The sequence below is a fragment of the Didymella exigua genome, assembly GCF_010094145.1.
Source record: "Didymella exigua CBS 183.55 unplaced genomic scaffold M421scaffold_3, whole genome shotgun sequence".
Lineage (NCBI taxonomy): Eukaryota > Fungi > Ascomycota > Dothideomycetes > Pleosporales > Didymellaceae > Didymella > Didymella exigua.
In genome coordinates, this window is record NW_022984777.1 from 1417434 (window position 1) to 1441619 (window position 24186).

General features: G+C 55.8%; 7 protein-coding genes across 7 annotated transcripts; 6 read left to right on the plus strand and 1 right to left on the minus strand.

Annotated features, from left to right (window-relative positions):
• Window positions 1-431: 431 nt before the first annotated feature.
• M421DRAFT_1648 (leptomycin B resistance protein pmd1) lies at window positions 432-4492 on the plus strand (the record flags this gene model as incomplete). Its single annotated transcript, XM_033587711.1, has 2 exons — window positions 432-1171; window positions 1246-4492. 2 exons carry the CDS (start codon window positions 432-434, stop codon window positions 4490-4492), a joined length of 3987 nt encoding a protein of 1328 aa, XP_033453336.1.
• An 888-nt stretch (window positions 4493-5380) lies between these two features.
• On the plus strand, window positions 5381-8008 carry M421DRAFT_416676 (L-ornithine 5-monooxygenase (L-ornithine N(5)-oxygenase)). Its single transcript, XM_033591161.1, has 3 exons — window positions 5381-6775; window positions 6828-7374; window positions 7429-8008. The coding sequence occupies exons 1-3, from the start codon at window positions 5868-5870 to the stop codon at window positions 7552-7554; spliced, it is 1581 nt and encodes a 526-aa protein (XP_033453337.1). The 5' UTR covers window positions 5381-5867; the 3' UTR covers window positions 7555-8008.
• A 648-nt stretch (window positions 8009-8656) lies between these two features.
• M421DRAFT_53327 (kinase-like protein) lies at window positions 8657-11638 on the plus strand (the record flags this gene model as incomplete). Its single annotated transcript, XM_033595106.1, has 6 exons — window positions 8657-9206; window positions 9278-9555; window positions 9607-9966; window positions 10018-10277; window positions 10326-10804; window positions 10854-11638. 6 exons carry the CDS (start codon window positions 8657-8659, stop codon window positions 11636-11638), a joined length of 2712 nt encoding a protein of 903 aa, XP_033453338.1.
• A 792-nt stretch (window positions 11639-12430) lies between these two features.
• Window positions 12431-15683, plus strand: M421DRAFT_416678 (eukaryotic translation initiation factor 3 subunit C). The gene is made up of 4 exons (XM_033591162.1): window positions 12431-12835; window positions 12942-13560; window positions 13612-13984; window positions 14035-15683. The coding sequence occupies exons 1-4, from the start codon at window positions 12514-12516 to the stop codon at window positions 15283-15285; spliced, it is 2565 nt and encodes an 854-aa protein (XP_033453339.1). The 5' UTR covers window positions 12431-12513; the 3' UTR covers window positions 15286-15683.
• Window positions 15684-17221: 1538 nt separating this feature from the next.
• M421DRAFT_416679 (nuclear localization protein) lies at window positions 17222-19203 on the minus strand. The gene is made up of 2 exons (XM_033591163.1): window positions 18041-19203; window positions 17222-17990 (listed from the first exon to the last, which is right to left on the minus strand). The coding sequence occupies exons 1-2, from the start codon at window positions 19078-19080 to the stop codon at window positions 17558-17560; spliced, it is 1473 nt and encodes a 490-aa protein (XP_033453340.1). The 5' UTR covers window positions 19081-19203; the 3' UTR covers window positions 17222-17557.
• A 585-nt stretch (window positions 19204-19788) lies between these two features.
• M421DRAFT_1653 (uncharacterized protein) lies at window positions 19789-21661 on the plus strand (the record flags this gene model as incomplete). The annotated part of the gene is made up of 3 exons (XM_033587718.1): window positions 19789-19874; window positions 19922-20177; window positions 20228-21661. 3 exons carry the CDS (start codon window positions 19789-19791, stop codon window positions 21659-21661), a joined length of 1776 nt encoding a protein of 591 aa, XP_033453341.1.
• Window positions 21662-22453: 792 nt separating this feature from the next.
• On the plus strand, window positions 22454-23978 carry M421DRAFT_53299 (FAD dependent oxidoreductase; the record flags this gene model as incomplete). Its single annotated transcript, XM_033595100.1, has 4 exons — window positions 22454-22727; window positions 22784-23242; window positions 23302-23702; window positions 23751-23978. The coding sequence occupies 4 exons, from the start codon at window positions 22454-22456 to the stop codon at window positions 23976-23978; spliced, it is 1362 nt and encodes a 453-aa protein (XP_033453342.1).
• Between the last annotated feature and the right edge of the window lie 208 nt (window positions 23979-24186).

Genomic DNA, 24186 nt, shown 5'->3' on the forward strand with positions numbered 1-24186 from the left:
CCCACAGGACTTTTCATCTGATAATGCACGAAGGTAAAAGCCGGTCCGTTGTACCCGATCAGATAACCTTAAATATGCGTTCCCGCTGACATTGCATTTGCAATCCAGACCTGTGGCTTCCCTTTTGCGTTCTACAGCGCTTCATAGCGATTAGTACTAGAGGGCTGTTCATGATGTATAGCAGGATCGTAGCCTTTCGAAGCGTTCTGCATTGCGACATTTGGTCCTCTGTTTGTGTGTTCCAACGGGGATTAGTCAGGAACACACGGGCGCTAGCGCTTCTATGATTGCGAGATCCTTCGAGCATAGACATTATTGACACGCGACGAGACCACCTCGATGTTACCACCTTCATGTCACCAGCTTCATAACACCTGGCATCTGCATGCCCGCCGCTCATTAATCAGCAGACCGATGGAATTCTGACAAACATGCCTCATTCCCGAAAGAGCTCGAAAGTGGCTATCCGCGCGCGAACACGTGCAGATGAAGACGGAGCAGCCACACCTCTCCTCAGCGAGTCCGACTCTGATGACTTCAACATCGACGCTAGAGCCTCCATACGTCACAGCGTGCAGTGGGACCGACATGCGGAACCCTCGCTCGGCGCAGTACAACCTGAGGCCTGGGTGGACATCACCGCCATACGTCACAAGTTCATTCGCCAAATCCTGGGGTTGAACCCCTTCAAAACCTCATACTTCGCGCTATACAGGCCTTTGGATGATCTTGGTTCAAGGCTTGTACTTATCTCGGGCGTTGTTCTGGCAATCCTAGCAGGTCTACCCATTCCGTTCATTGGTGTAATCCTCGGCAGGATCATCAACAACTTCCCTCCGCCTGAAGATGAGCTTCGAACACTATTGGGCTATCTTATGATAGTTGCGGCGTGCTACTTCGTGGTTACCTGGGGCTGGGCTGTTGCATGGGCGGTCATTGGCGAACGAGTGTCGCGCAAGACGCGGGAGCAGCTCTTGCACCGCGCACTGGGGATGGACATGACCTACTTCGATACTGCATCACTCGACATGACGAGTATTCTCACTGAGAAGACACAAACAATACAGCTTGGTACTTCTGAGAAAGTCGGCTTGTTTCTTGCTTCAATCTCGTACTTCGTGGCTGCATTCTTCGTTGGCTTCACCCTGAACGCAAGGCTCACAGGTGTCATGTACGTATGCTCTCCTGAGTCGTTCGAGCCGACAAGGACACTGAACTAGTCATCTACGCTAACATCTCGCAAAGGTTTGTCACCGTCATTCCCACTATGGCATGTGTCGTCATATTCGGTACTAAGTACGTCGCCAAGTTTACTAAGCAAGCTTCAGCATATACAGAAAAAGCAGCTTCATTGGCAGAGAGCGCTATTCGAGCGGTGCAGATTGTGCAGGCTTTCGGACTTCAGGAGAAGCTAAGCGACGAGCATGTCCACCACCTTGGAGCTGCATTACGGGCTGGTATCAAGAAAAGCGTAGCGGGAGCGATAATGCTTGGCTCTGTCTATTTTGTTGCATACGCTGCAAACGCACTGGCTTTCTGGTACGGCGATCACTTGCGGGACGGTCGTGCTGAGGCTGGAACCATCTATGCCGTTGTATTTCTCATTTTGGATGCGTCCTTCGTCGTGGGAAGATTTGGTCCTTTCATCCAAACATTCGCAATGGCAGCCGCTGCAGGACAGGCTGTTCACGAGGTTCTCGATCACCCACTGTCAGACATCGACGTCTACAACAGCGAGGGGGAGAAGGCTGACAAGGCTCACTTCGCCAAAGACATAAAGTTCTCCGCGGTCTCATTTGTCTATCCAGCTAGGCCGACAGTCCGAATTCTAGACGCAGTCGATCTGAACATCGCTCCAGGAAAGGTTACAGGTCTTGTAGGCCCCTCGGGGTCAGGAAAGTCCACTATCACATCGCTATTGCTTCGGCTTTATGACCCGACTTTGGGCACCGTTACAATTGGCGATCGTGACATCAAATCTTTCAACATTCGAAGCATGCGATCACATATCGCTCTCGTCACGCAGAACCCGGTCCTCTTCACGGGAACTATATACGAGAATATCAAACATGGACTGCCACACGGAGAAGGCATGTCTGAGGACGAGACTTTCGCAAGATGTACGGCTGCGGCTAAGGAAGCCCACTGTGAGTTCTTGGAACGTCTGCCTGACGGCATGCATACAGAGATTGGCTCAGGCCCGCATTCACAGCTATCTGGAGGACAGAAGCAGCGCATCACCTTGGCCCGAGCTCTGGTCGGTCAGCCTTCGGTGCTGCTTCTCGATGAGTTCACCAGCGCAATGGATGCAACAAGCGAGGCCGTTGTACTGGAAAACCTCAGACGATCATCAGCCGCAGCTGGCCGAACAACTATCATTATTGCGCATAGGCTTGCGACCGTTCGAGATGCCGATCGTATTGTGGTGTTGAAGGATGGTGTCGTAGCCGAAGATGGTCAACATGAAACGTTGATCAAGACGAACGGCATCTACGCTGAGCTTATACAAGCCCAGCAATTCGAGAAGAAAGGACAGGCTTCGGTTGCATCATCGGTGTACTCGAGTCCCCGGTTTCCGCAGAAAGAGCACAGCCAACCAAGTACAGCATCCAACGATTCATCATCTGAGGCTACTACACTTATAGCGGAGAAGGCGAATAAGAGCGTACTTGAGCTCATACGCAGGTGTTTAACGCTGAGTCGATGTGAAATCCCAGCGATTGTTCTCGGGCTGGCTGCATCGATTTTGAGTGGGGGCGTCACGATCGGAGAGGCCTTCATCTTCGGAAACCTGGTGGAACTCCTCAATGATGCTTCCAAGACTGGTGAACTGGCCTCGAGGATCTCGTTCTTCTGCCTACTGTTCTTCCTCCTGTCTTTGGTCGCACTAATCTCGCATGGAGCTGGCGGTGCAGCTTTTGGACTAGTGTCCGAGAATCTCGTTCTCCGAGTACGAGATATCTCGTTCCGCACAATATTAAGGCAGGACATTTCTTGGTTCTCGAAGCCTGGGCATTCTCACCACGCATTGATGTCCAAGCTCAACATGGACAGTGGTTCTATCAGCGGCCTCTCCGGAGTCATCCTCGGTACGATCTTCTCCATCACGACTTCCGTGGTTGGTGGAACGATATTGGCCCATATTGTCGCCTGGAAGATTGCCATTGTCCTTCTTGCTGCTGTGCCAATTATGGTCTGCGCTGGCTTTGTCCGGCTCCGCATCTTGGCTCTTGCAGAAGAAAAGCACCAAAATGCTTATAATGACGCAGCGACGTTGGCTTCCGAAGCAACTGCTTCTATGCAGATCGTGGCAGCATTCGGTCTCGAAGATTACTTTCTTGGAGAATATCGAGAGGCCATCAGCGGCCCGTACGAAGAAAATCTGCGGTTTGCTCTGTTCGGCAATATTCTTCTTGCTTTCTCCCTGTCGGTGACGTACTATGTGTACTCGCTGGCTTATTGGTGGGGCTCGAAGCAGGTGCGAAACGGGAACTACAGTCAAAAGGATTTCTTTATTGTGCTACCCGCATTATTGTTCTCTGCTCAAGCTGCTGGCCAGCTGTTCAGTCTGGCACCTGAAGTCACTCGAGCAAAGACGGCTGCTCAAAGCGTCTTTGCTTTGCACGACGAACGACCCACCATTCTGACCGATGACAAGCCTTCACAAGTACTATCATCGCCAGAGGGCACTAGTGCCACAGTCTCGTTGCTATCCGGAACCTCAGCCAGCTACGGCACATTCGGCATGCGAGGAGAGCTCGAGTTTCGTGACGTAAGCCTACACTATGAGACTCGACCGAACGTTCCAGCATTGAAAAACGTTTCTTTCCAAATCAGTCATGGCGAGTACGCAGCATTTGTAGGAAGATCTGGCGCCGGAAAGTCGAGCACTATCCATCTTATCGAGAGATTCTTTGACCCTACAGCGGGCCAGGTCTACTTGGACGGGCGAGATATACGCCATGAACCCGTACAGACTCATCGAGCCCGATTGGCGTTGGTGGAGCAGGAGCCTGACCTGTTCCCTGGAAGCGTCAAGTTCAACATTGGACTCGGCAGAAGACCTGGGGCCGAGGTTAGCGACGAAGATATCATGGCTGTGGCCAAGAAGTGTGAACTTCATGATTTCATCATGAGTCTGCCAGAAGGCTACAACACCGAGGTTGGTGCTCATGGCTCGAAGCTGTCCGGCGGTCAGCGACAGAGGCTCGCTATTGCACGTGCCCTTTTAAGAGATCCAGAGATCCTTCTGCTCGATGAAGCAACATCTCAACTCGACGCGAACACCGAGAGAGAAATCCGAAGGACCATTGCGGCGGCATCGAAAGGTCGCACCACGATTATGATTGCTCACAGGTTGGCGAGCGTCCAGCATGCCGACAAGATCTTCGTATTCGATGCTGGCAGGATAGTCGAGCAAGGCCGACATGATGAGCTTGTCGCAGAAGGCGGGATATATGCTGGCATGGTTGCAGCACAAGAGTTGGACTGAGTCTCGTCTATAGCCACTGCCGTTCGTATTTTTTTAACCGTTCTCACAACTGTTGTACCACCAGCCGACTAATTATCTCGGCCTTGTTTCCGGTCTGCACACCTCGGCGGTCTTGTGCTCCTTCCACATCAAGCGCATGGTCCATTAGATCGGACGTCTTGTATACCACTCTCGCGTTATAACGCCACATAATACTGTGCAAAGCTTACGGATATACATAAGCACACGTAATGACCTGTGCAGGCATGCACAACTTTCCTGGGTGCATGTCACCAGCCCGCATTAACCCGACGCAGTTGTCAAATCTCGAAGTCAGAATTTGGGGAGTGCTCTCCAACGACGGCGAGCTACATGCACTAACGCCTCGCTCGTCATAGTCTGCATCATCGTCAGCCAGGATGATGTAGGTGTAAGGGATCTGCGGCTGCGGCGCAATAACCGATCTTGTCGTCAAGTCCGCCAGAACCCTGCACACGTAGGCTCTGGTGATGAAGCGTGCAGGAATCCCGAGCCCACTCCGATTTCCGGCTGTCGCTACGCAGAGACTTCATCAGATTAGATGAAGCGAATCAGATAACTTCCCCGCCAAGCTACCTGGTGCTCCGAGCCAGGCAATTCGGGTCAAGCGTTGCGGGGACCTTCAGAAAATTTTACCTGCACTATGACCGACAGCAGCAGTGCCAAGCCGCTTCCTGGCGGTTTTTCCCTCCGGAGCTGTTATCAGATCTGGCTCGAAGAATCTGATTAGATGGACGATCTCTTCCGGAGCCTTGATGCCTGCTCTCGATCAGTAACAGTGGATGGCATACGCCATCTCCATGGGCGGACAGGGTCTAATTACGAGCGCGCATCGAACCATTCTCTCATGAGCGTCGCAGGTGCCTCTTTCGACATGGGTTCCTCAGACGCAGGAGCGGAGCTTGGTTTCTTCTTGGTGCAGAAACAAAATAGTGGATGCCGTCGACGTTTTTCCTAATAACTTAGTGACGGGGCACTCCACGAACTGTCAGCCTGTTAGTTGTACCACCACAGATTGCTGCTTCTCTCTTATTCCAGTACCTGTCGTTGAGGGTGAGTATTTCACGTGTTCCTTCAGTCCCTTTCGTCGAGTCTGCCGTGAGGGTAGTGTAAGACGTCATTGGACCTCTAAGCACGCCGGTGGACCAGGCTGCAAACGAGCAGCCAGTTCCGTTTCACGTATTACTACGCCGGTGCATGTTGAAGAAGATGTATATTATTCACAACGAAAAAGAGGGAGCGCAGCAGCTTCAGGATCCTCCTATTTTCACCAGGAAATTTGCCGTATTGCGAAAGCTAAACTGACTGTTGGACCAGAACATTCATCTACTGAGCCCGGAATTTACCCGCATACACCATGAGCCCCCACGCCGAATTCCCCACCAGCTCGTCTGAAAACCCAGTCCCCCAGAGGGCTTTCGGAGGGTTCGCACAACTTGAGGAAAGCGACTTTCCAGCATTCGAAAACCGGTCCAACCTGCGTTACACCCCACAGGATGAGCTGCATGATTTGATATGCGTAGGGTTTGGACCTGCATCATTGGCTATTGGTGTTGCAATCCACGATGCGCTCGAAGGATCGGATCCTTCACTTGTAGATATCCCAGGGCTGGAAGGCCGAGCACCCAAGGTCGCCTTCCTGGAGAAGCAGGAAAGATTCGCATGGCACGCTGGCATGCTCTTGCCTGGTGCAAAGATGCAAATCACATTCATGAAGGACATGGCGACCATGAGGAATCCTCGCAGCGAGTTCACATTCATCAACTACCTGCACCAGAAGAACCGGTTGGTCGAGTTTGCCAACTTGAATACCTTCCTTCCCGCACGTGTTGAATACGAGGACTACATGAAATGGTGCGCCAGCTGGTTTGAGGAGGTCGTTTCGTACTCCCAGGAAGTTATTGCAGTCAACCCTCAAAGGTCTAGCAGCGGCGACATCTCAGTCTTTGAAGTCGTTTCGAAGAACCATCTAACCAACGAGATCGAGACAAGGAGAACGAGACATGTCGTCATCGCTGCAGGAGGGAGGCCAAACATCACTGCACCTTTCCCGCAGAACCACCCGAAGGTCGTTCACTCCTCGAAGTTCTCCTACATTTCAAAGCAGATTCTCAAGGACCACCAAGCGCCCTACAAGGTTGCAGTCGTTGGAAACGGCCAGAGTGCTGCTGAGATCTTCGACTTCCTGCACGCAAACTACCCTAACTCTCAGACACGGCTCTTGATCAAGGGCGGAGCGCTGCGACCCAGCGACGACTCGCCTTTGTACGTTGTTCTTCTCCTTTCACTCCAAATATCGAGAGCTAATTCATTCCAGTGTCAACGAGATATTCAACCCATCACGCACCGAAGTCACCTACAACCGCGATCCCGTCCTTCGCGCCCAGACCCTCACCGAGGATAAGGGCACGAATTACGGTGTCGTGCGCATCAACCTCTTGGAACACATCTACGAGACGCTCTACCTTCAGCGGATCAGGTACGGCAACTCGCGCGAGGCTGAGGAGCAATGGCCGCACAACATCCTGCCATACCGCAGGGTCACAGCTGTCGAGGACAGCCCTGTGGTCCAGAACGGCATCCGTCTGCACGTCCGCGATCAGAGCCCGCTGTACTTCAGCGAGGTCCCTGGCGCAAGCGAGGAGAAGCAGACCCTCGACGTTGATGCCGTATTCGTCGCTACTGGGTATCTGAGAAACTTGCACGAGACGTTGCTCAAGGACGCGAGACACCTCATGCCTGGAGGTGATCTGAAGGATGCGAAGTGGACAGTCGGAAGAGACTACAAGGTCAACTTTGAGAACAAGGCAGTCAGCGGCGATGCCGGCGTCTGGCTGCAAGGCTGCTGCGAGACAACCCACGGCGTAAGTACTTCCAATCCCTTTGATGCTTTACCTGCAGTTGCTAATATCGCGCAGTTGAGTGATACCCTCCTTTCTGTTCTTGCCTGCCGTGGAGGAGAAATGGCTAGGGCCATCTTCGAGAAGGCACCTAAGTGGGATAACTCAGATGTGCTGGGAGGGTTCCAGGCTCCCAAGCTCTGAATCACCACTCTGAAGACCACTGGAGTAAAGGCGTCTCTGGAACAGCGTTTCTTTCCTGGATAGAAATTTGTATGCCGTTGCAGCTGGCAGCGTTTTTTAGCCATCATATCCGCAATTGCACAATCTTCACCAGCTTTCGTGCTTGAGCCCTGGAGGCCCTGGCCCTCATTCCTGTGAGCTGACAGCCATGTAAGAACACGTCATTGCTCTCGTATCTTTCGCTGCCTGGAGGCTGCCAATGAAAGCTCTCCATTGCACGCAGAATCATCTCTTCACTCCTCGGAGACAGTCAAGGATGGCGCAAACGTCGAAATTGGACCCTCATTTCGCAGCTGCGTCGCTCTTTCCCGCTAGAGGTGGACAGCAACCCAACTGGGAAGAACGGATCGCAAAGCCACGCAACTGCCTTAGCCAAGCCCTGGCGAACGGCAGGAGCAGCCGGAGTAAGATAGCATTACCAATTGCAGGCTGCGCGAAGGCAAACGTCGAATATTAGCATGGCTGCCATGGCACATTATTGAAGCATGATGTGAGCGCCGTGAGCATGAAACGGGTGCAGGGTTGCGTCGCTGTGGAGAGAGCTGCGTCGATGGACTAGCCCAATCACACGAAAGTGCAGCCCAGTGAGCCAAAGATTCACGAACCCAACCTCCACGCTGACCAAAGCCTATCCTTTCACACTGCTCCCTGATATCTCCCCCTTCTCACACGTCGTTCGACGTCTGCCGCAGCATCTGTCTTGCCCGTCCCCCGCTGCTGCAACCGCGTGAAGCTGCGTTCGCGCCCAGCATCCCTCGTGGCTCGCACATCGATTAGCCCCCGCTGCGAGACCTGGACGTGCACCATCGCAGCCAGCCAGGCCCGTGTCGAATCCCACGGCCGCACGCCTGCGCGCATTCGTGCTCGCCCAAGCGTGCTGTCATCATCGCCGCGCTGCAGCGCAGTGCCCCGCCCAGGAGCTGCTTGGTATCGCGACACAGCATCGCAAGCCGGCATGCAACGGTCGGATTGACTGCGTCACAGCTGAAGCGGCTGCCATTCCTGCCTCCTGCGACCCTGCTCGCACCACCTACACCCTCGCGACCCGCACCCGCTCTGCGCCATGGATCAGCAGTGGGCTGCCTACTCCGAAGCGCCGGATGCCAGCCGCCAGGCGCGGTATGCTCCACATGGGACGACCCCCTCGCAGCACACGCAGCACACGCAGCACACGCAACCCACGCAACGCGACGCCAGCGCGTCCGCGCAACTTAAGCAGAACTCGTACGCCTCGCCCTCGGCACCCTCCCGCGCCGGCACCATTGCGCTGCAGTCTCCGAGCCAGAGCACCAGCCGTGGGCCCGACTTCAACGACAACGACGGCGACGTCAAGATGGAGGACGCCGACCCATACAAGCCCAAGTACAACACGCAGCGGCCGAACCACCAGCACCGCCACTCGCAGCAGTTCCTGCAGCAGGAGGAGAGCGCCGCCGCCCGCAGGTACTCGCCCATGAACATGTCGCCCACGTCGCCCTACCCCGGCGGCGCGCAGCACGGCGGGCAGACCTACACGAGCTTCACCCCGCAGGTCCAGAGCACCAGCAATCGCGGCAGCCCCACGCGCAACAATCCGTACATGTCGCCGCCGAACAGCTACTACTCTCCTCCCTGTACGTCGCGCCCAGCCCGCCGAGTCGTGCTCCTACTGTAAGCGCCGGCACGCTAATGAGCCATCGTGTAGCATCGCGGCCGAACGCCCCCCAGCTGCCGCCCATCCAGTCCAACATGAGCCCCGAGAGCTTCTACCCGCAGTCTGCGACGGCCCAGCTGAACGCCGTGTACAACAGAGAGCAGCGGTCCCCACGAGCATCGACGAATCCCAATCCCCCGCAACTGCCCTTGGTAGGGCGCGGGCCCGTGCCGCAGTTCGAGCCATGCACGAACACAGCCGACCTGAAGCCCAAGATCAACACGCAGCCCCCGTTTCGTCGTGCAAATCCAGAGGGTGGATTCCTCAGCGTGAGTGTATTTCGAGTCCGCCAAAGCGTGTAGCTGACAGTATCCCTGTAGCCCCTTCAAGCGCTCACATGCCATCTGCCCACGACATACAAGCTCTGCAATGCTGGCTTCAACTACCAAGCCACCCGCAACCCGCGTCGAGTCCTCACGAAACCCAGCAAGGGAGTGAAGAATGACGGCTACGACAACGAAGACAGCGACTATATCCTTTACGTCAATGACATCCTGGGGTCTGAGGAGTCAGGGCACAAGAACCGCTACCTTATTCTCGACGTGCTGGGCCAGGGAACGTTCGGACAGGTTGTCAAATGCCAGAATCTGAAGACGCAGGAGGTTGTTGCCGTCAAGGTTATCAAGAACAGGACGGCGTACTTCAACCAAAGTATGATGGAGGTCTCTGTGCTCGACTTGGTATGTTGAAGTGAGGCACTCAGCAAGCGGTCTGGGCTAACAAGTTTCCAGCTGAACAAGCAAATGGACAAGAACGACGACCACCACCTTCTGAGGCTCAAGGATACTTTTATCCACAGGCAGCATTTGTGCCTTGTGTTTGAATTGCTGAGCGTCAACTTGTACGAGCTCATCAAGCAGAACCAGTTCCGAGGTCTGTCCACAACGCTGGTGCGCGTCTTTGCTCAGCAGCTCATCAACGGTCTTGCCTTGCTCGGCAAGGCGAAGTTGATACATTGTGACTTGAAGCCAGAGAATATTTTACTTAAAAAGTAAGTGTGGTCCGCCAGAAATGCACCACGAGAAGCTAATTATGTCAGTCTCGAGAGTCCCATCATCAAGATCATCGACTTTGGATCCGCATGCGACGAGCGACAGACAGTCTACACATACATTCAGTCTCGATTCTACAGATCTCCTGAAGTGCTCCTGGGTCTGCCCTACTCGGCAGCGATCGACATGTGGTCATTGGGCTGTATCGTGGTGGAGTTGTTCCTCGGTCTGCCTTTGTTCCCCGGATCGTCTGAGTACAATCAGGTCTCCAGGATTACAGAAATGCTCGGTCTTGCGCCACAGTGGATGTTGGAAATGGGCAAGCAGTCTGGCGAGTTCTTTGAGAAGACTCAGGACGAGTACGGCCGTAAGAACTACCGACTCAAATCCATGGAGCAGTACTCGAGGGAGCACGGCACAAAGGAGCAGCCCAGCAAGAAGTACTTCTCGGCCACGACCCTACCAGACATCATCAGGAACTACCCCATGCCGAGGAAGAACATGAAGCCAAACGAGATTGAGCGAGGTACGTCAAATGTTCATGAATATACTAAGCGTTTACTAACAATTTATAGAAATGGCCAACCGAGCCGCCTTCATCGACTTTGCTCAAGGTTTACTCAACCTCAATCCCCTCGAACGATGGACTCCGGCACAAGCAAAGCTCCACCCGTTCATTACACAGGCGAAGTTTACTGGCCCCTTCGTGCCCCCAATGACTTTGAAGTCCAGCTCAAGTCGCTCCCCGGCTCCTGGCGTACAGGAGCAGCAACGCTTCGAGGGTATGGCTAAGCAGCGTGCTCAACAGCAGCAACAAGCGCTCGCTGCACAACAGGCTCAAGTAGCCCAGAGTGCTGCTTACGCAAACATGCAGATGAACCAGTATGCTGCACAGAATCCGCATCCGCAACCAAACCCGTACAACAACATGTACGCGCCAAACCACCAAGGCCAGCCGCCGCCTTACCCTGCGCAGACAGCACCGTACGGACAGCAGATGCCTGCAATGCAACCCCAGCAGCCTCGACAGTACGCACAGCCGCAGAACCTCTACGCCCAGGCGACAACACGGGCTGGGCGGCAACGTGCATCCACCATGGATCAACAACAGGCCAATGCTTCGGGCATCCCACCAGCTCTGCAAAGAGTCATGAGCCACTTGGATCCAAATGCGCCCGTCAGATTGCAGCCATCGCCTGCATACTATCCACCGCCGCCTGAGGGTGCTCCCGAGAGTGCCAGTAGCTCGAGACGGAGAGGCTCTCGCGCAGGCACTTCACAACGGAATCAAAACTTTGTTCGCAACCTCGAAGATCGAACGCTAGAGGAAGGCTTCATGCAGCAGCCTCATTGGCAATGACGCGAAAAGCTCTGAATTCTGTATTTCCCCTTCAGCAGACTGGCATCGAGATGGCGGTCAGCGAGCGATGCAAGTGTCCCATCCACGGACAACAAGTCATCATTTCGAGGCGCAATCAACATCATGTCCGCGTTATCAGTACATCAGCGAAACCATGCTTTCCAAGTGGTGCATCATCTCACATGACTACTGCCCGGGGTCTGCCTCCACTGTGTACATCCATCGACTTCACGGCGATGTATCGACTTTTCAGTATGAAATCCCACAACAGAAATTGCTCTTGATAATACCGCGACGAGGCAGGCAGCACCATGACCGGGCTAGCCAAATTGACTGGATAGCTTTGGGTGGCTTGCCAAAGGATGGTAAGCTGGGAATTTGTTGGATGACACGGCGGTATGAGTCTTCCTGTATTCCGGTACACCCTAACGAGACATTGCGACCCCTTCATTGTCTTTCATAGTAGCAGGCAGCGAGGGAATGACGGACGGCCTGCTGACGGCATATGTAATTTTACTGCATTCGTATAAATTTGCAACTGTGATGTTGAGCGCGGGTAGTGCCTGCCCAACGACCACCGTGTGCCAGCAAACACAACAGGAGTGAAGAGTCAGGCTGCGACAGTCATAGTCACAGTCACAGTCGTTTCCTGGTACAGATGTGATGCTGTGAGTGAGCAGTATCAGGCGTCGTTTGCGGGTCACACTAGCGCCGCTGAGTACCCCACCCACCACACAATTTTGACTGTGGCCGCAGTCTTGGCAAGCGCGACTTGGTGAGTCGAGGATCGCTCTTTCCCCAAACACAACACCCACGGCGACCGCCACATATACCCCTCGGACCTCCGGCAATCTCTACTCTCGAGTACAGCAGCCATGTCGCGCTTTTTCGCCGCCAGCGACAGCTCTTCGGAAGAGTCCAGCGAGGAGGAGCTCTACTCCAACGACGAGAAATCCGAGCAGGGAGACTCGGAAGTCGACTCTGACGACGACTCAGACGACTCAGACTCGTCATCTGGTTCCGAGACCGGTGCCGCCCGTTTCTTGAAGGACGCCAGCAGCGACAGCGAGAGCGACGATGAGGATGCGAATAAGGTGCTCAAGAGCGCCAAGGACAAGCGCTTCGACGAGCTCGAGGCCGTCGTGAGGCAGATCGAGAACGCGCAGCGCATCAACGACTGGGCCGTCATCTCAGACCGTACGTGCACCCTGGGCGAGAGAGACTGCAGGAGAGGGCGCAGACAGGCGTCGCGGCCGCACACGGTGGCGGGGTACAACGGACAATGCTAACACTGCCGACATAGAGTTCGACAAGCTGAACCGCCTGGTGCCGACCATGATCAAGCAGAACGATGGCAAGGTCCCCAAGATGTACGTTCAGGCCATCGCCGACCTCGAGACCGCCGTTCTTGAAGCCCACGAGAAGCAGAAGGTCACCCCCAAGAAGATGACCGCCCCCAACCAGCGTGGTTTCAATGCCATCCGCCAGAAGGTCAAGAAGCACAACCGTGACTACCAGCGGGACATCGACCTGTACAGAGAGAACAAGGAGGAGTTCATGAAGGAGGAGGAGATCGTCGAGCAGGCGCCCAAGGAGAAGAAGAAGAAGGACAAGGCCAGGATCGCCCAGCTCGGCACCGAGACCGTCATCGACGCCGGCGACGATGGCTTCGTTACCGTTGGTGCCGGCGGCAAGGCCGTCCAGTACACGGCCGAGGGCATCCTCAAGCAGCTGCGATCGATCGTCGAGCAGCGTGGACGCAAGAACACAGACAAGCTTGAGCAGATCCGCACAATGGAGAAGCTGCTCGATGTTGCCGTCAACGACTACCAGAGAATCCGCGTTCTCCTCACACTGATCTCCACCCGCTTTGACCTGACATCTGGCACCGCCAGCCACATGCACCAGGAGCAGTGGAAGCTGTGAGTTGCGCCACTATGTGTTATGATTGCGTACTTGCTGACATTCTTTAGCGCTGAGCAGGAGTTCGGCAAGCTGCTCGAGACACTAGAGAACAGCAAGGAGATTGTTGTCGTCGAGAACGCCGAGGAGTGGGAGGACGACGAGAAGACACCCACCATCGAGGAGGGCCAGATCTTCAAGATTCCTGGCAGCGTAGTCTCATTTGTTGAGAGGCTCGATGATGAGCTCACCCGCTCTCTCCAGCACATCGACCCCCACACAGCCGAGTACGTCGAGCGTCTCACAGACGAGAGCGCCCTGTATGCTCAGCTTGTGCGCGCAATGATCTACGTCGAGAGCTTGCAGAGCAGGCAGGGTCTCGAGGTCCCACAAGACTCCGCCAACCGCGTGGTTATGCGCCGGTTGGAGCACGTCTACTTCAAGGTATGCACATTCTCACTATCACTTGGGATACTCCCCGTTAACAAGACTAGCCTTCGTCCGTCGTCCAGATCCTCGAGAACAAGACATGGGAGGCGATCCCATCTCACCTAGACTCCACAACCACTCCCCGCGCTGACGCCAACGACACAGCCTCCATCGTCCAGACACTCTGCACATACCTGTTCAGTCGCAGCGAGGGCATCATCCGTGCGAGGGCAATGCTCTGCCAGATCTACTTCTTGGCTCTGCACGACCAGTACTACAAGGCTCGCGACATGATGCTCATGTCCCACTTGCAGGAAACTATTAGCAACTTCGACGTCAACACCCAGATCCTCTTCAACCGCTCCTTGGTACAAGTCGGTCTTTGCGCGTTCCGTGCTGGTCTTGTCTACGAGGCCCAGACCTCGCTGCAGGAGATCTGCGGCAGCAACAGGCAGAAGGAGCTTCTCGCACAGGGTCTCCAGATGCAGCGCTACTCGCAAATCTCGCCCGAGCAGGAACGCCTTGAACGTCAGCGTCAGCTTCCCTTCCACCTCCACATCAACCTCGAACTGCTCGAGTGCGTCTACCTGACATGCTCCATGTTGCTCGAGATCCCTCTCCTCGCACAGCTCGGCTCATCGCCTGATCTCAGGAAGCGTGTTATCAGCAAGACCTACCGCCGCCTCTTAGAATACCATGAGCGCCAGATCTTCACCGGACCTCCGGAGAACACTCGTGACCATGTCATGCAGGCCTCCAAGGCACTGTCTGCTGGCGAGTGGAAGAAGGCTGCCGAGTTCATCAACAGCATCAAGATCTGGGAACTGGTGGCCAACCAGGAGCAGATCAAGGACATGCTTTCCGCCCAGATCCAGGAGGAGGGTCTGAGGACCTACCTCTTCACATACGCGCCTTACTACGACACACTTGCCATCTCGACCCTGGCTGATATGTTCGAGCTGAGCGAGCGCAAGATCAGCGCCGTCGTCAGCAAGATGATCTCCCACGAGGAGCTCGCCGCTGCCCTCGACCAGGTCAACAGCGCAGTCATCTTCCGCAAGGGCGTCGAGCTCTCCCGCCTCCAGACCCTCGCCCTCAGCCTCTCCGATAAGGCCTCCGGTCTCATTGAGTCCAACGAGAAGACGCTCGAGCAGAGAACACAAGGCACAGCGCACGCCTTCGAGCGACAAGGCGGTCGCGGCGGTCGCGGCGGTGGCCGCGGAGGTCGTGGTGGCCGTGGCGGCGGCGGTGGCCCGAGGGGCGGCCGAAATCAGCAGTTCACGGGCGGTGCGCTGGGACGCGCGATCCAGGCCTAGAGCGCTGGGGATGTTTAGGTTTTCATGGGCGGCGTTTGAACTTCGGGTGCCGAGACTTTTGGCTGGCTTCCCGTGGTAATGCAATGGCATGATGATGCGGACAGATATGAAGACGGGGATGATTTGTTAGTGCATACCAAGCTAGTAGATTACGAATTACATCGGGAAAAGTTCATGCGCTTTCTTCTGTTGTCGCGCTGGCCTCTGGGGCTTCGTAGCTGATCTGTTGTCGCGATGGGCGTGCAGGCACATCGCCAGGCTTTCGTTGATCTTGGCTCTGATGGATCGAGGAGTCGTGTCTGAGGGAGCTGGCGGTACCGTCCTATACACGACCAGTTTGGGACACTGTGTGCACTGGTGGGGCACATGGTTTAACATGGAGTAGTGGGACTCGTGGCGACGTAATACCAGAGCTGTCCCTCTGCACTCTCTCTAGTTCACGGTCAAGATGCTTGGCTCATGTCTCAGTCTAGATCTGACACACAGACGAACATGTGGTTTCACTGATGTCTTGTGGAGAGTTGGAAGAGCGTGAGATGAGGGCTGGAGGAGATCGCTGCAGAATAAGGGTTTCGAATCAGAGAGAACTCACAGCCAGCTGCACGTCAACGTGTCGACTGGTGTTTTGGTTTCGGCTGATGCAGAGAAGATGTTTGATTCAGATCGTGACACCAGAGATGTGGAGATTCATGTGAGGTTCTTGGTATCGTACTTGGCAAGCAGGTGCAGAGGTTAAGCACTCATGGCGAATATGCCATGGCTGATCTCGTTCTGAGTCAGAACACCGAGGCTGTGGCCATGGACGGTGTTTCTGTTGTCTCCCTTCATGTCTCCGAAGCATGTGCATTGTTGGTATGAGTTATGTTGGCACGGGACAGATGGAACGTGTTTGCTTTGCTATTGTTCCGAGGCGTACAGAGTTCCGCACAGAATATGCAAGGCTACAGTCATACGTTTTCGTCTTCACCCGTGTTACTGTTGTCTGTTTCATTGTAATTGTGCTTTGCGAGTAGCATTCTCACTGAAAGGTAGATCTTCTGCTAATATTCTGTGTCGAAAGCAGCTGCTTTGATATGTTAAGACAATTAAGAAAGATGTAAATGGGATAATACGATGCGAATGATGGAATGTTAAGGTATACATGAGTAGCACAAGCCTATCGTCCATGGTACAGTCCATGATGAACGTATAGTCGCTGCCACAACAGGCTTCAAGAAGTAGAGGTAGCGGCCCTACGAGTATGAGACCCGAGTATGAGACCCGAGTATGATGTTACCTTCGCGCGCTTTTACATGTATTAGTACCGTGTCTTGTACCCTTCGAGCGTTGTAGAAGGAAGATCTAAGCTTGAGCCACGATGATGTGTGTGGTATATTGGCCGGGATGAGCGGAAAATCCTGTAATTCGTCTCACAGTCGTTTGATGAAGAGTCAGGATCGGTGCTTAAAGCGCAGGTTGGCGTCCGACAGCGCCGACTCTGGTGACCCAGGGGCGTCCGCTCGAACAGGATATTAGTGGTATTGAATGAAATTTTGAGTCGTTTACGAAGAATTTTGGCGTTTTGAGCAGACCAGGGTCTTCATGTCCAATGTTTACGCGTGGCTCCAGCGTATTCATTTTTCAATAGTCTGAAAAGCATGGGCCGAGCAAGAAGCACTGGATATCAGAGGTACCAATACAGTGGATACACACGTAGATAACACATGCACGTAAGACACAGCAACACCGCATACGCCCGCCCAACCCGCCTTTGGTTGAGTGCAGAGTCCCGCATCGCGGAAACAAGCATCAGTAGCGCAGTTCTCTCTCTGGACATGGATGGCACTCATTCGTAGGAGGCACGTGGACCGTTTCTTGGTGCTTTTGGAATCGATAAGACACTTTTTGAGGGACACGAACATGGCAAGCAAGTGTGAAAGAGTCCGAACATAGTACTGTTATCACATGTATGTGGTGAAGTAGTGGGCAGATACGCCGAAGGCGGCACAGCGAAGGCACTGGCTGTATAAAGGAAGTGCGCAGTGAGCGAGCGCATGAACCAAAGATGTTCAGTCTCTATCTGCTATCTGCCTCGTTCAAAGCTAGTGGTATCAATCATCACACCTCATGCACTCGTGCTCCCTCCAAGACGAGCCATTGCAGAGTCTACTCGGCTTATCATCGCACTCCCCTGCGGCGTTGTTTCTCCTGTTGCAAATGGCTGCGTGTCGTTGCTTTGCTGGGTGTTCTTGCTCTGCTCGGTAGTTTTGCTTTGCCTGGTGTTCTGGGTCTTCTAGACCGGAACACCAACGTAACCTATCCGTGGCTTACACCTCGCTCCGTCCGTTGTCTCGCCGTCCCATTGGCTTCTCCACTCCTTCTCCTCTGCCTTGACGCTCTCGAACACTTCGCGTTCTTCGGGCTTCATCTCCGCCAAGTCCTCGTCGGAGAGCTTGGGCAGGCCGTTGGGACCAACGTCGATATAGTCGGCGTCAGGGCCGGGGATGCCGAGACCGGCAAAAGGCGGCTTCTGGAAGATCTGGTCGACGATGAGGTACTTCTGTGCGACGACAGGAGGCACGTCTGTCTCTGCTGCCGGGACCTGTTCCCATCTCGCGTGGGTCGGCTGTGTGGTTTTGGGATAGCACATCAGGTTTGTGTGGGGATCGTAGGTGCCGTTGGCCAAGTTCGCGCGGCGGATCGCAGAGAGGGATGCGTTGAAGCGGCTGTCGAAGTTAGTCAAACTATCGGTCGTCTTAGTGTTACGCTGACATACCTGGCTGCTCGACCGTGCTCGAATTGCCAGTTCGCAGACGTGATGTTGACCTTCTTCTTTCCCGGAACGGGCTTGCCATTGGCTGTGGGCACGCTGGGGACGCCAGTGTGGTAGACGCTGCTCGCGCCGTGCCAGGCGACATACTGGTTCTTGTTGTATGGCTCGCCCGATGCTGGCAGGCGATCGTTGGGGTCTGCGAGCTCGCCCTCGACGTCGCCTCGCTCGCGCGCGGCAGTCGCGTAGTAGTCGTCGATGATGCGCTTGCCGCCAATGATGATGCGGGCACCAAACTCTCGGAAGACGGAGCGCGCTGTGACGACACCAATGGCGCGACCTTTGTAGGAGTGGGGGATGATCTCGCGGTCAATCAGGTCGCGCTTCTCGGTGTCATCGATGATGATCTTGAAGAGCTGCATGTGCTTGGTGAAGAACAGGTAACTGTCCCTGAAGCCGCAGCAACGCGCCGGCTCGGTCGACAGCATGTACTGCCGCTCGCCTCTGCCCTTGATTGTGAATATGCGCACGCGGTAGTCGCGGCCGCCCTGGAGGTTGCCCATCTTGTCGACCTTCTGCTCGCCCTCGGCGTCCTCGGGCAGATCGACCTCGTCGTTGATGACGTCCATCATGTTGCCCTCCTTGTCAATCGGCACGCGCGTTGTATGCGACGGCCCACCCTTTGGCGGGCGTCCGCGACCTCCGCCTGCTGGCCGCCCGCGCTTGCGCTTGATGGGTGTGCCGCCCTCAGAGACATTCTCGGGGTCCTGGTTCCAGTCTGGCGGCCTGTTCTTCGGAGGGCGTCCAAGCCGCTTCTTGCGCGGGAATGGCTGAACGATTGCTGGCGACGGCGAGCGTTCTGAGGCAACTTCCTCCTCCTCCTCTTCGGGTGCGGCCTCGGGTTCCTCCTCCTCCTCTTCCTTGGGCGACTCTGCGCGCGACTCCACTGCGTCGTCCATTTCTATGTCGCTGTCTTGCTGGGGCGTTGCGCTGCGCGCGGGCGTGCTGCGACGGGCGGCAGCTCGAGATGGCCGGCCGCGCGCCATTGTTGAGTGAAAGCGCAGTTTGGGCCTAGCGCAGTATGATTGGAAGCCGTAGCTGGGCGTAGCTGATTGAGACGGAGCTACGAGTGCGAAATCTCAGGTGAAGGGCAAATGCGCGGATTGTTGGTGATGCATGCCTCGCGACCAGCTTCGCGACTTCCTCCCGGACGTGTCGACACTAGGCTGCATTCGGTGTGGAGCTGTCACGTGCACCGACAACCACTACCGTTGCCTTCGCCCTCCCTGAGCTTGATGGCAATCCATCTTCGCCAGTGAACTGACGTTCAGAATTCCAGATGACCGTCTCACTCAAATCGTCTTCCATGAGGTGTTGCAACGCCCAAGTGACGGAGTGAGCGACTTCCCTGCTTTGAGGTGATGCGACCTGTTGGCCAAGACATGCAATCGTGGGAGCGAGACATTATAAAGATCTTTACCACGAGATCTCGTCATCTCAAGGATGGGGGCACGTCCAGGTGATTGCTGATCTACTTCATGGCTACTTCTGTCGAAGCTGGCCTGCAATACAACTGCCCCCAGGCTCGGGGCACCTGCTCCTTACATCGTAACAGCAAGCTCCATGGGCTTGTCAACAGACCACGAGGAACGTAGTAGGAGCGCGGGCCGGTGTTTTAGGGCTGCACGTCTTCGCTCGATCACGACCACGTTTCCCTAGCTCACACCAGGTCAAGACAGCATCAGTGAGCAAACATGGCTTTTCAACGCCTAAACATACGCGCAAAGAAGAGCTTCCCAGGACTCTATTCTTTCGACAATGTGGAAAGCTCGCCTGCCAAGTCCGCACCTCATGGTCCCTTACGAGCCTGTACTGACCAGACGGCAGGAGTATGGCGATGCACATCGACTCCTCTCCTCGCTCAGACCTCACCCAAGATCTAGAGGAATGTGACCTCGAAGAGTTCGGAGCCAAGCTTGAGCGCTGCAAGGGCAAGGATTCCCCAGGCAGAGAAAGCCCCTCCAAACGCAAGAAGCTGTTTGGATCACTGCGAAGCCTCCGGTCCTTGGCAAATCTGCACTCGTCCCCAACCAAGACCAAGCAAGCCACGACACCGCGTCCTGAGTCTTCTGTGAAGTACCGGGTAAGAAGCAGTACTCAGATTCACTGCCTGCAACTCGCTGACTGCTCTAGGACACGTGTGCGACGTCACTGCCCATGTCACCTTCGCTTGCCCTGCTCAACTTCGAGCAGTCACCGCCTGACAAGCCAATGTTCGACCTCACCATGCACCAACGTTCGGGGTCTGGATCCAGCCTGGAGGTGCATCATTCGTCACCAATGACAGTGCCAGGTTCGGCCAGGCAAGCAACACCGTACAACATCTTTCCGCCCGCGACCGACTTGCCTGCAGGAACGGTCCCTGTTACTCCTGGTCCGATGCAGAGAGCGTTCAACCGGGATCCTGCCAACCACGTTCTCTGGCAGAATGCTAGCCCTACACCATTGGAAAGGTATGCACCTTCGACACCTGTTCTTACGCCATTGCCAGGTACAAATCTCTCTGTTGAAGACATTGACCCGGAGCTTGTCCCTTTACCACCTTCTGTCAACCCTTCTATAGTATACTTGAGCCACAGCAATCCCGGTTATTTTGACATACCCGTGGATGAGAACCCACAGATGGACAGTACGGATGTGCTCAATGGACTCGCCTGTCTCAAGCTCGCCGATGCACACGATGGTACTGCCGGTGACTACAGCAAAGCCTTCGCTGATGCGGGTGTGGATGCACCTGTTGGACGTCGTGGTACTGCTGAAGAGATGAGACACCAGTACGGAGACGCAAAGGTCCAGGACACTGTGAACACGCTGGTTATCCCTCAAGGCCGACTTCGAACGCATGGGCGCCAGCAGGGAGCCCGAGAACCCCAAGAGAATGTCCGAGGCTTCCCCAAGCACCACCAGGAATTGCCACTCCGTCTCAAGCAGGAGGATGGAGGCCTGCAAGACTCTGTGCGACAAGACTCTTGCATCAGCGAGGATTGGGAGACATGCAGTGGCGCACGCTCGGCGGCAATGACATCAGTGCATTCACTCCACAATCGCGACCTGAACCAGCCCTGTATGTCGAGCTCTTCATCCATTTATGCAGGAGATGGCAAGGGGAATGATGTTGAGAACGACATGACTCCCAAATTCGCCTACATTGTGTGGGACAGTCCTGACGGCCCGCGTCGAGGTCTAGCTCCAGAGAAGATTTGGGGACGACACTCAGGTCTTTACGACGGCTCCGGCTATGGAGAGGACAGTGGTCCCTCAACACCTCGCGAGCCCGAGGAGGGCATCCAGGGAGAGTTGAAGGCATCGTCGGCGCCGCTTTCGGTTTGCGGAGCGCGCTTCGGCAAGGAGAACTCCAACGGACCTTCGAGAGGCGAAGATCCGTTCCCTGGAGCCGTATCCGAGTCTCCATTGGCGACTCACGAACAGGGCAACTGCGAGAGCCTGGAGTCGATATATCGTGCATACGCCTACCCCTTCGGAGACAGGATTCCGAGCAGCAGCAACAACAGCGTTGGCGGGGACGTACAGCGACTTGAGACAAAGGATGGTCAGATCAGCCCATGAAGACGGGCACATGCATAATGGGTCGTTCATTCTTATACACTCGGCAGGGTTCTTTGTACGAACAGCATTGGATAGGCTGCTTCCCGCATTCAAGCTCATATTGGTGTAACGAAGATGCAGAAGGTAGGAGCAGCATTGATAGGAGCAGCATTGATTGGACAAGCATTGATTGGACAAGCATTGATAGCAGCTAGCACACGTAGGCCTGAATAGGAAGAATTCTTGAGCAACGGCAGGGCAAACGTAGCCGTGGTCGTGGGCCGAGTCAAACGAGCGGCAGATGATTAGTAATTCGAGAGATGGCCCAGGATTGCAGAGCTCTGGATGCACGTCTGAGGCGATGCTTGCATGCAGATGAGCAGTAGCGCCGGGAAGATGCTTGGCCATGATTTTCTCAACAGCGATCATGTGGAGGAACCCACTGGTGTCATACGAGGAAGCCCCCGGAAGCCCGGTTCGAGTGTGACAGGCGTGCGTGTTGCGGGCCTTAGTCGCCCCAAATGCATCGAGTGCCCGCAGGTGAGCCCACAACGGCCACAATGGCCTGACTTTGTGGGCAGGTTTCGCACAGTCGGAGGCTGCTTGCTACCGGCTTACGACCTGGACTGGACAGCGCTGCTACACGCGGTGGATCAGTGCGTTGTGAGGAGATGTATAGGTATATGCGCGAGATATGCTGGGGGTAAATGGGTAGGTATAAGGAAGCCGTGGCGCTGTGGTGGGTGCGGCTGTACTTTGAAGGTCGTGAAGTTCGGTTCGGCTGTATGCACCCTGCACCGGCTTTAACTAGGCATGGCGTCACCTGCTTCCGCGACGAGAACTTCTACACGTGCAACTTGTACAACATCAGCGCCCACGCCCTCACCCTCGCCCACGCACTCGCCCACGCCGGGACCACCGGAGGCCCATACTGTTATCATCGGCAGCGGCATCATCGGACTCAGCGCTGCGTACTTTCTGTGCGAGAGCGGGAACACAGATCCACAGACGATATGGCTTGTGGATAGCAGCCCGGAGCTGTTGCACTGCTCGAGTGGCCTTGCGGCTGGCTTCTGCGCCAAGGACTGTACGTGTCGATTCTCCTTCCGTGCTCACGCGTCCGTCGCTGACAAAGAGACGCAGGGTTCGCGCCGTCGGTCGCCGCGCTTGGCGCGCTCTCGTTCGCCCTCCACAAGGAACTCGCCGACGCGCACCACGGCCGCCAAACCTGGGGCTATGCGCTGTCCACCGCCATCAGCCTCAGCCAGGACTCCGAGTCGGCTCTCGCCGGCTCCGGTGAGGATTGGCCCGCGAACGGCACCAGTCACGCGCAGCCCGCGGGCCGGAGTCGTCCCTCGGAGGCGGACGACGGCCCGCGGTGGCTGAGACGCACCGAGGATGGCATGATGGAGGGCATAAGTCGCGGGGGGTCGACGGCGCAGATTGACCCGCGGCGGTTTTGCGCGTGGCTTAAGCAGAGCGTCGAGAAGCGGGGCGTGCGCGTGCTGTATCCTGCGGTCGCGGCCGAGGTGCTGAGGGATACGCAGGGGGCCTTGAGCGGCGTGCGCGTGGTGCGCAATCGCAACCAGCGCACGCAGGACTGTGAGCTTCCCGCGCTGTCGCGAACTACTGCAGATGGACTCAGGCTGACGCCGACGCAGTGCCGTGCACACGCCTCCTCATCACCGCCGGCGCCTGGTCGCCCCGCGTCTTCGCCACGCTGTTCCCCGCCGCAAAGACGCGTATTCCCATCTGCGCGCTCGCCGGCCACTCGCTGCTCGTGCGCAACCCGTTCTTCGATCCGCAGGAGAGGGAGAAGGAGAAGGACGTGTGCCACGCCGTATTCGCGACCGACACGCTCGGTTTCGCGCCAGAGTTGTTTGCGCGAGTAGGCGGCGAGCTGTATCTTGCGGGCCTGAACAGCACGAACATCCCGCTGCCGGATGTGGCGACGGACGCGGTCGCGAGCGAGAAAGCGATCGCGCAGCTGAAGACGTGTGCGCGGGCTATGCTGGCGGACAGCGGCGCGGGGAGGGAGATGGAGGTCCTGCGGGAGGGATTGGTGAGTCTATTCTTGCTGCGCTTGTCTATCACTTGCTCACCGTCGCAGTGCTTCCGCCCCGTCACGCCGAGCGGCCGGCCTCTCGTGACGCGTGTTCCTGACGAGAGGCTTGGGGGCGTCAGGACGAGAGGGGGAGGGGAGGGCGGAGTGTTTATAGCGGCCGGGCACGGCGCCTGGGGGATCTCGCAGGGGCCCGGCACAGGACTCGTGCTGGCGGAGCTGATGGAGGGACGACCGACGAGCGCGAATATCGACGCATTGCGCTTGCCGTCGTGATCGTATCATTTGCTTTCGACTAGGTGCTTCAGCATTGTTCGGCGTTGGGCATTTCGGTCGCATACATAGGGTAGACAAGCGACTCCAACGAACCACAACCGCAGCTTCACCACCATCAGCACCTCTCCTCGATCCACTGCTGATCAGTGTGCACCCCTCCAGCTAGTGCACAAACTCAGGTACCCGCCCTCTCCAAGCGTACCGTCGT

Excerpts from the sequence above, each read along its gene's own strand:
- M421DRAFT_416679 (XM_033591163.1), bottom strand. The coding sequence starts at position 19,080 with ATGGCGCGCGGCCGGCCATCTCGAGCTGCCGCCCGTCGCAGCACGCCC. Across the intron at positions 17,991-18,040 it reads GAGCACGGTCGAGCAGCCAG|CCGCTTCAACGCATCCCTCT; the intron begins GTATGTCAGCGT and ends TAACTTCGACAG.
- M421DRAFT_416678 (XM_033591162.1), top strand. The coding sequence starts at position 12,514 with ATGTCGCGCTTTTTCGCCGCCAGCGACAGCTCTTCGGAAGAGTCCAGC. Across the intron at positions 12,836-12,941 it reads CTGGGCCGTCATCTCAGACC|AGTTCGACAAGCTGAACCGC; the intron begins GTACGTGCACCC and ends CTGCCGACATAG. Across the intron at positions 13,985-14,034 it reads TGGAGCACGTCTACTTCAAG|CCTTCGTCCGTCGTCCAGAT; the intron begins GTATGCACATTC and ends TAACAAGACTAG.
- M421DRAFT_416676 (XM_033591161.1), top strand. The coding sequence starts at position 5,868 with ATGAGCCCCCACGCCGAATTCCCCACCAGCTCGTCTGAAAACCCAGTC. Across the intron at positions 6,776-6,827 it reads CCCAGCGACGACTCGCCTTT|TGTCAACGAGATATTCAACC; the intron begins GTACGTTGTTCT and ends AATTCATTCCAG. Across the intron at positions 7,375-7,428 it reads GCTGCGAGACAACCCACGGC|TTGAGTGATACCCTCCTTTC; the intron begins GTAAGTACTTCC and ends AATATCGCGCAG.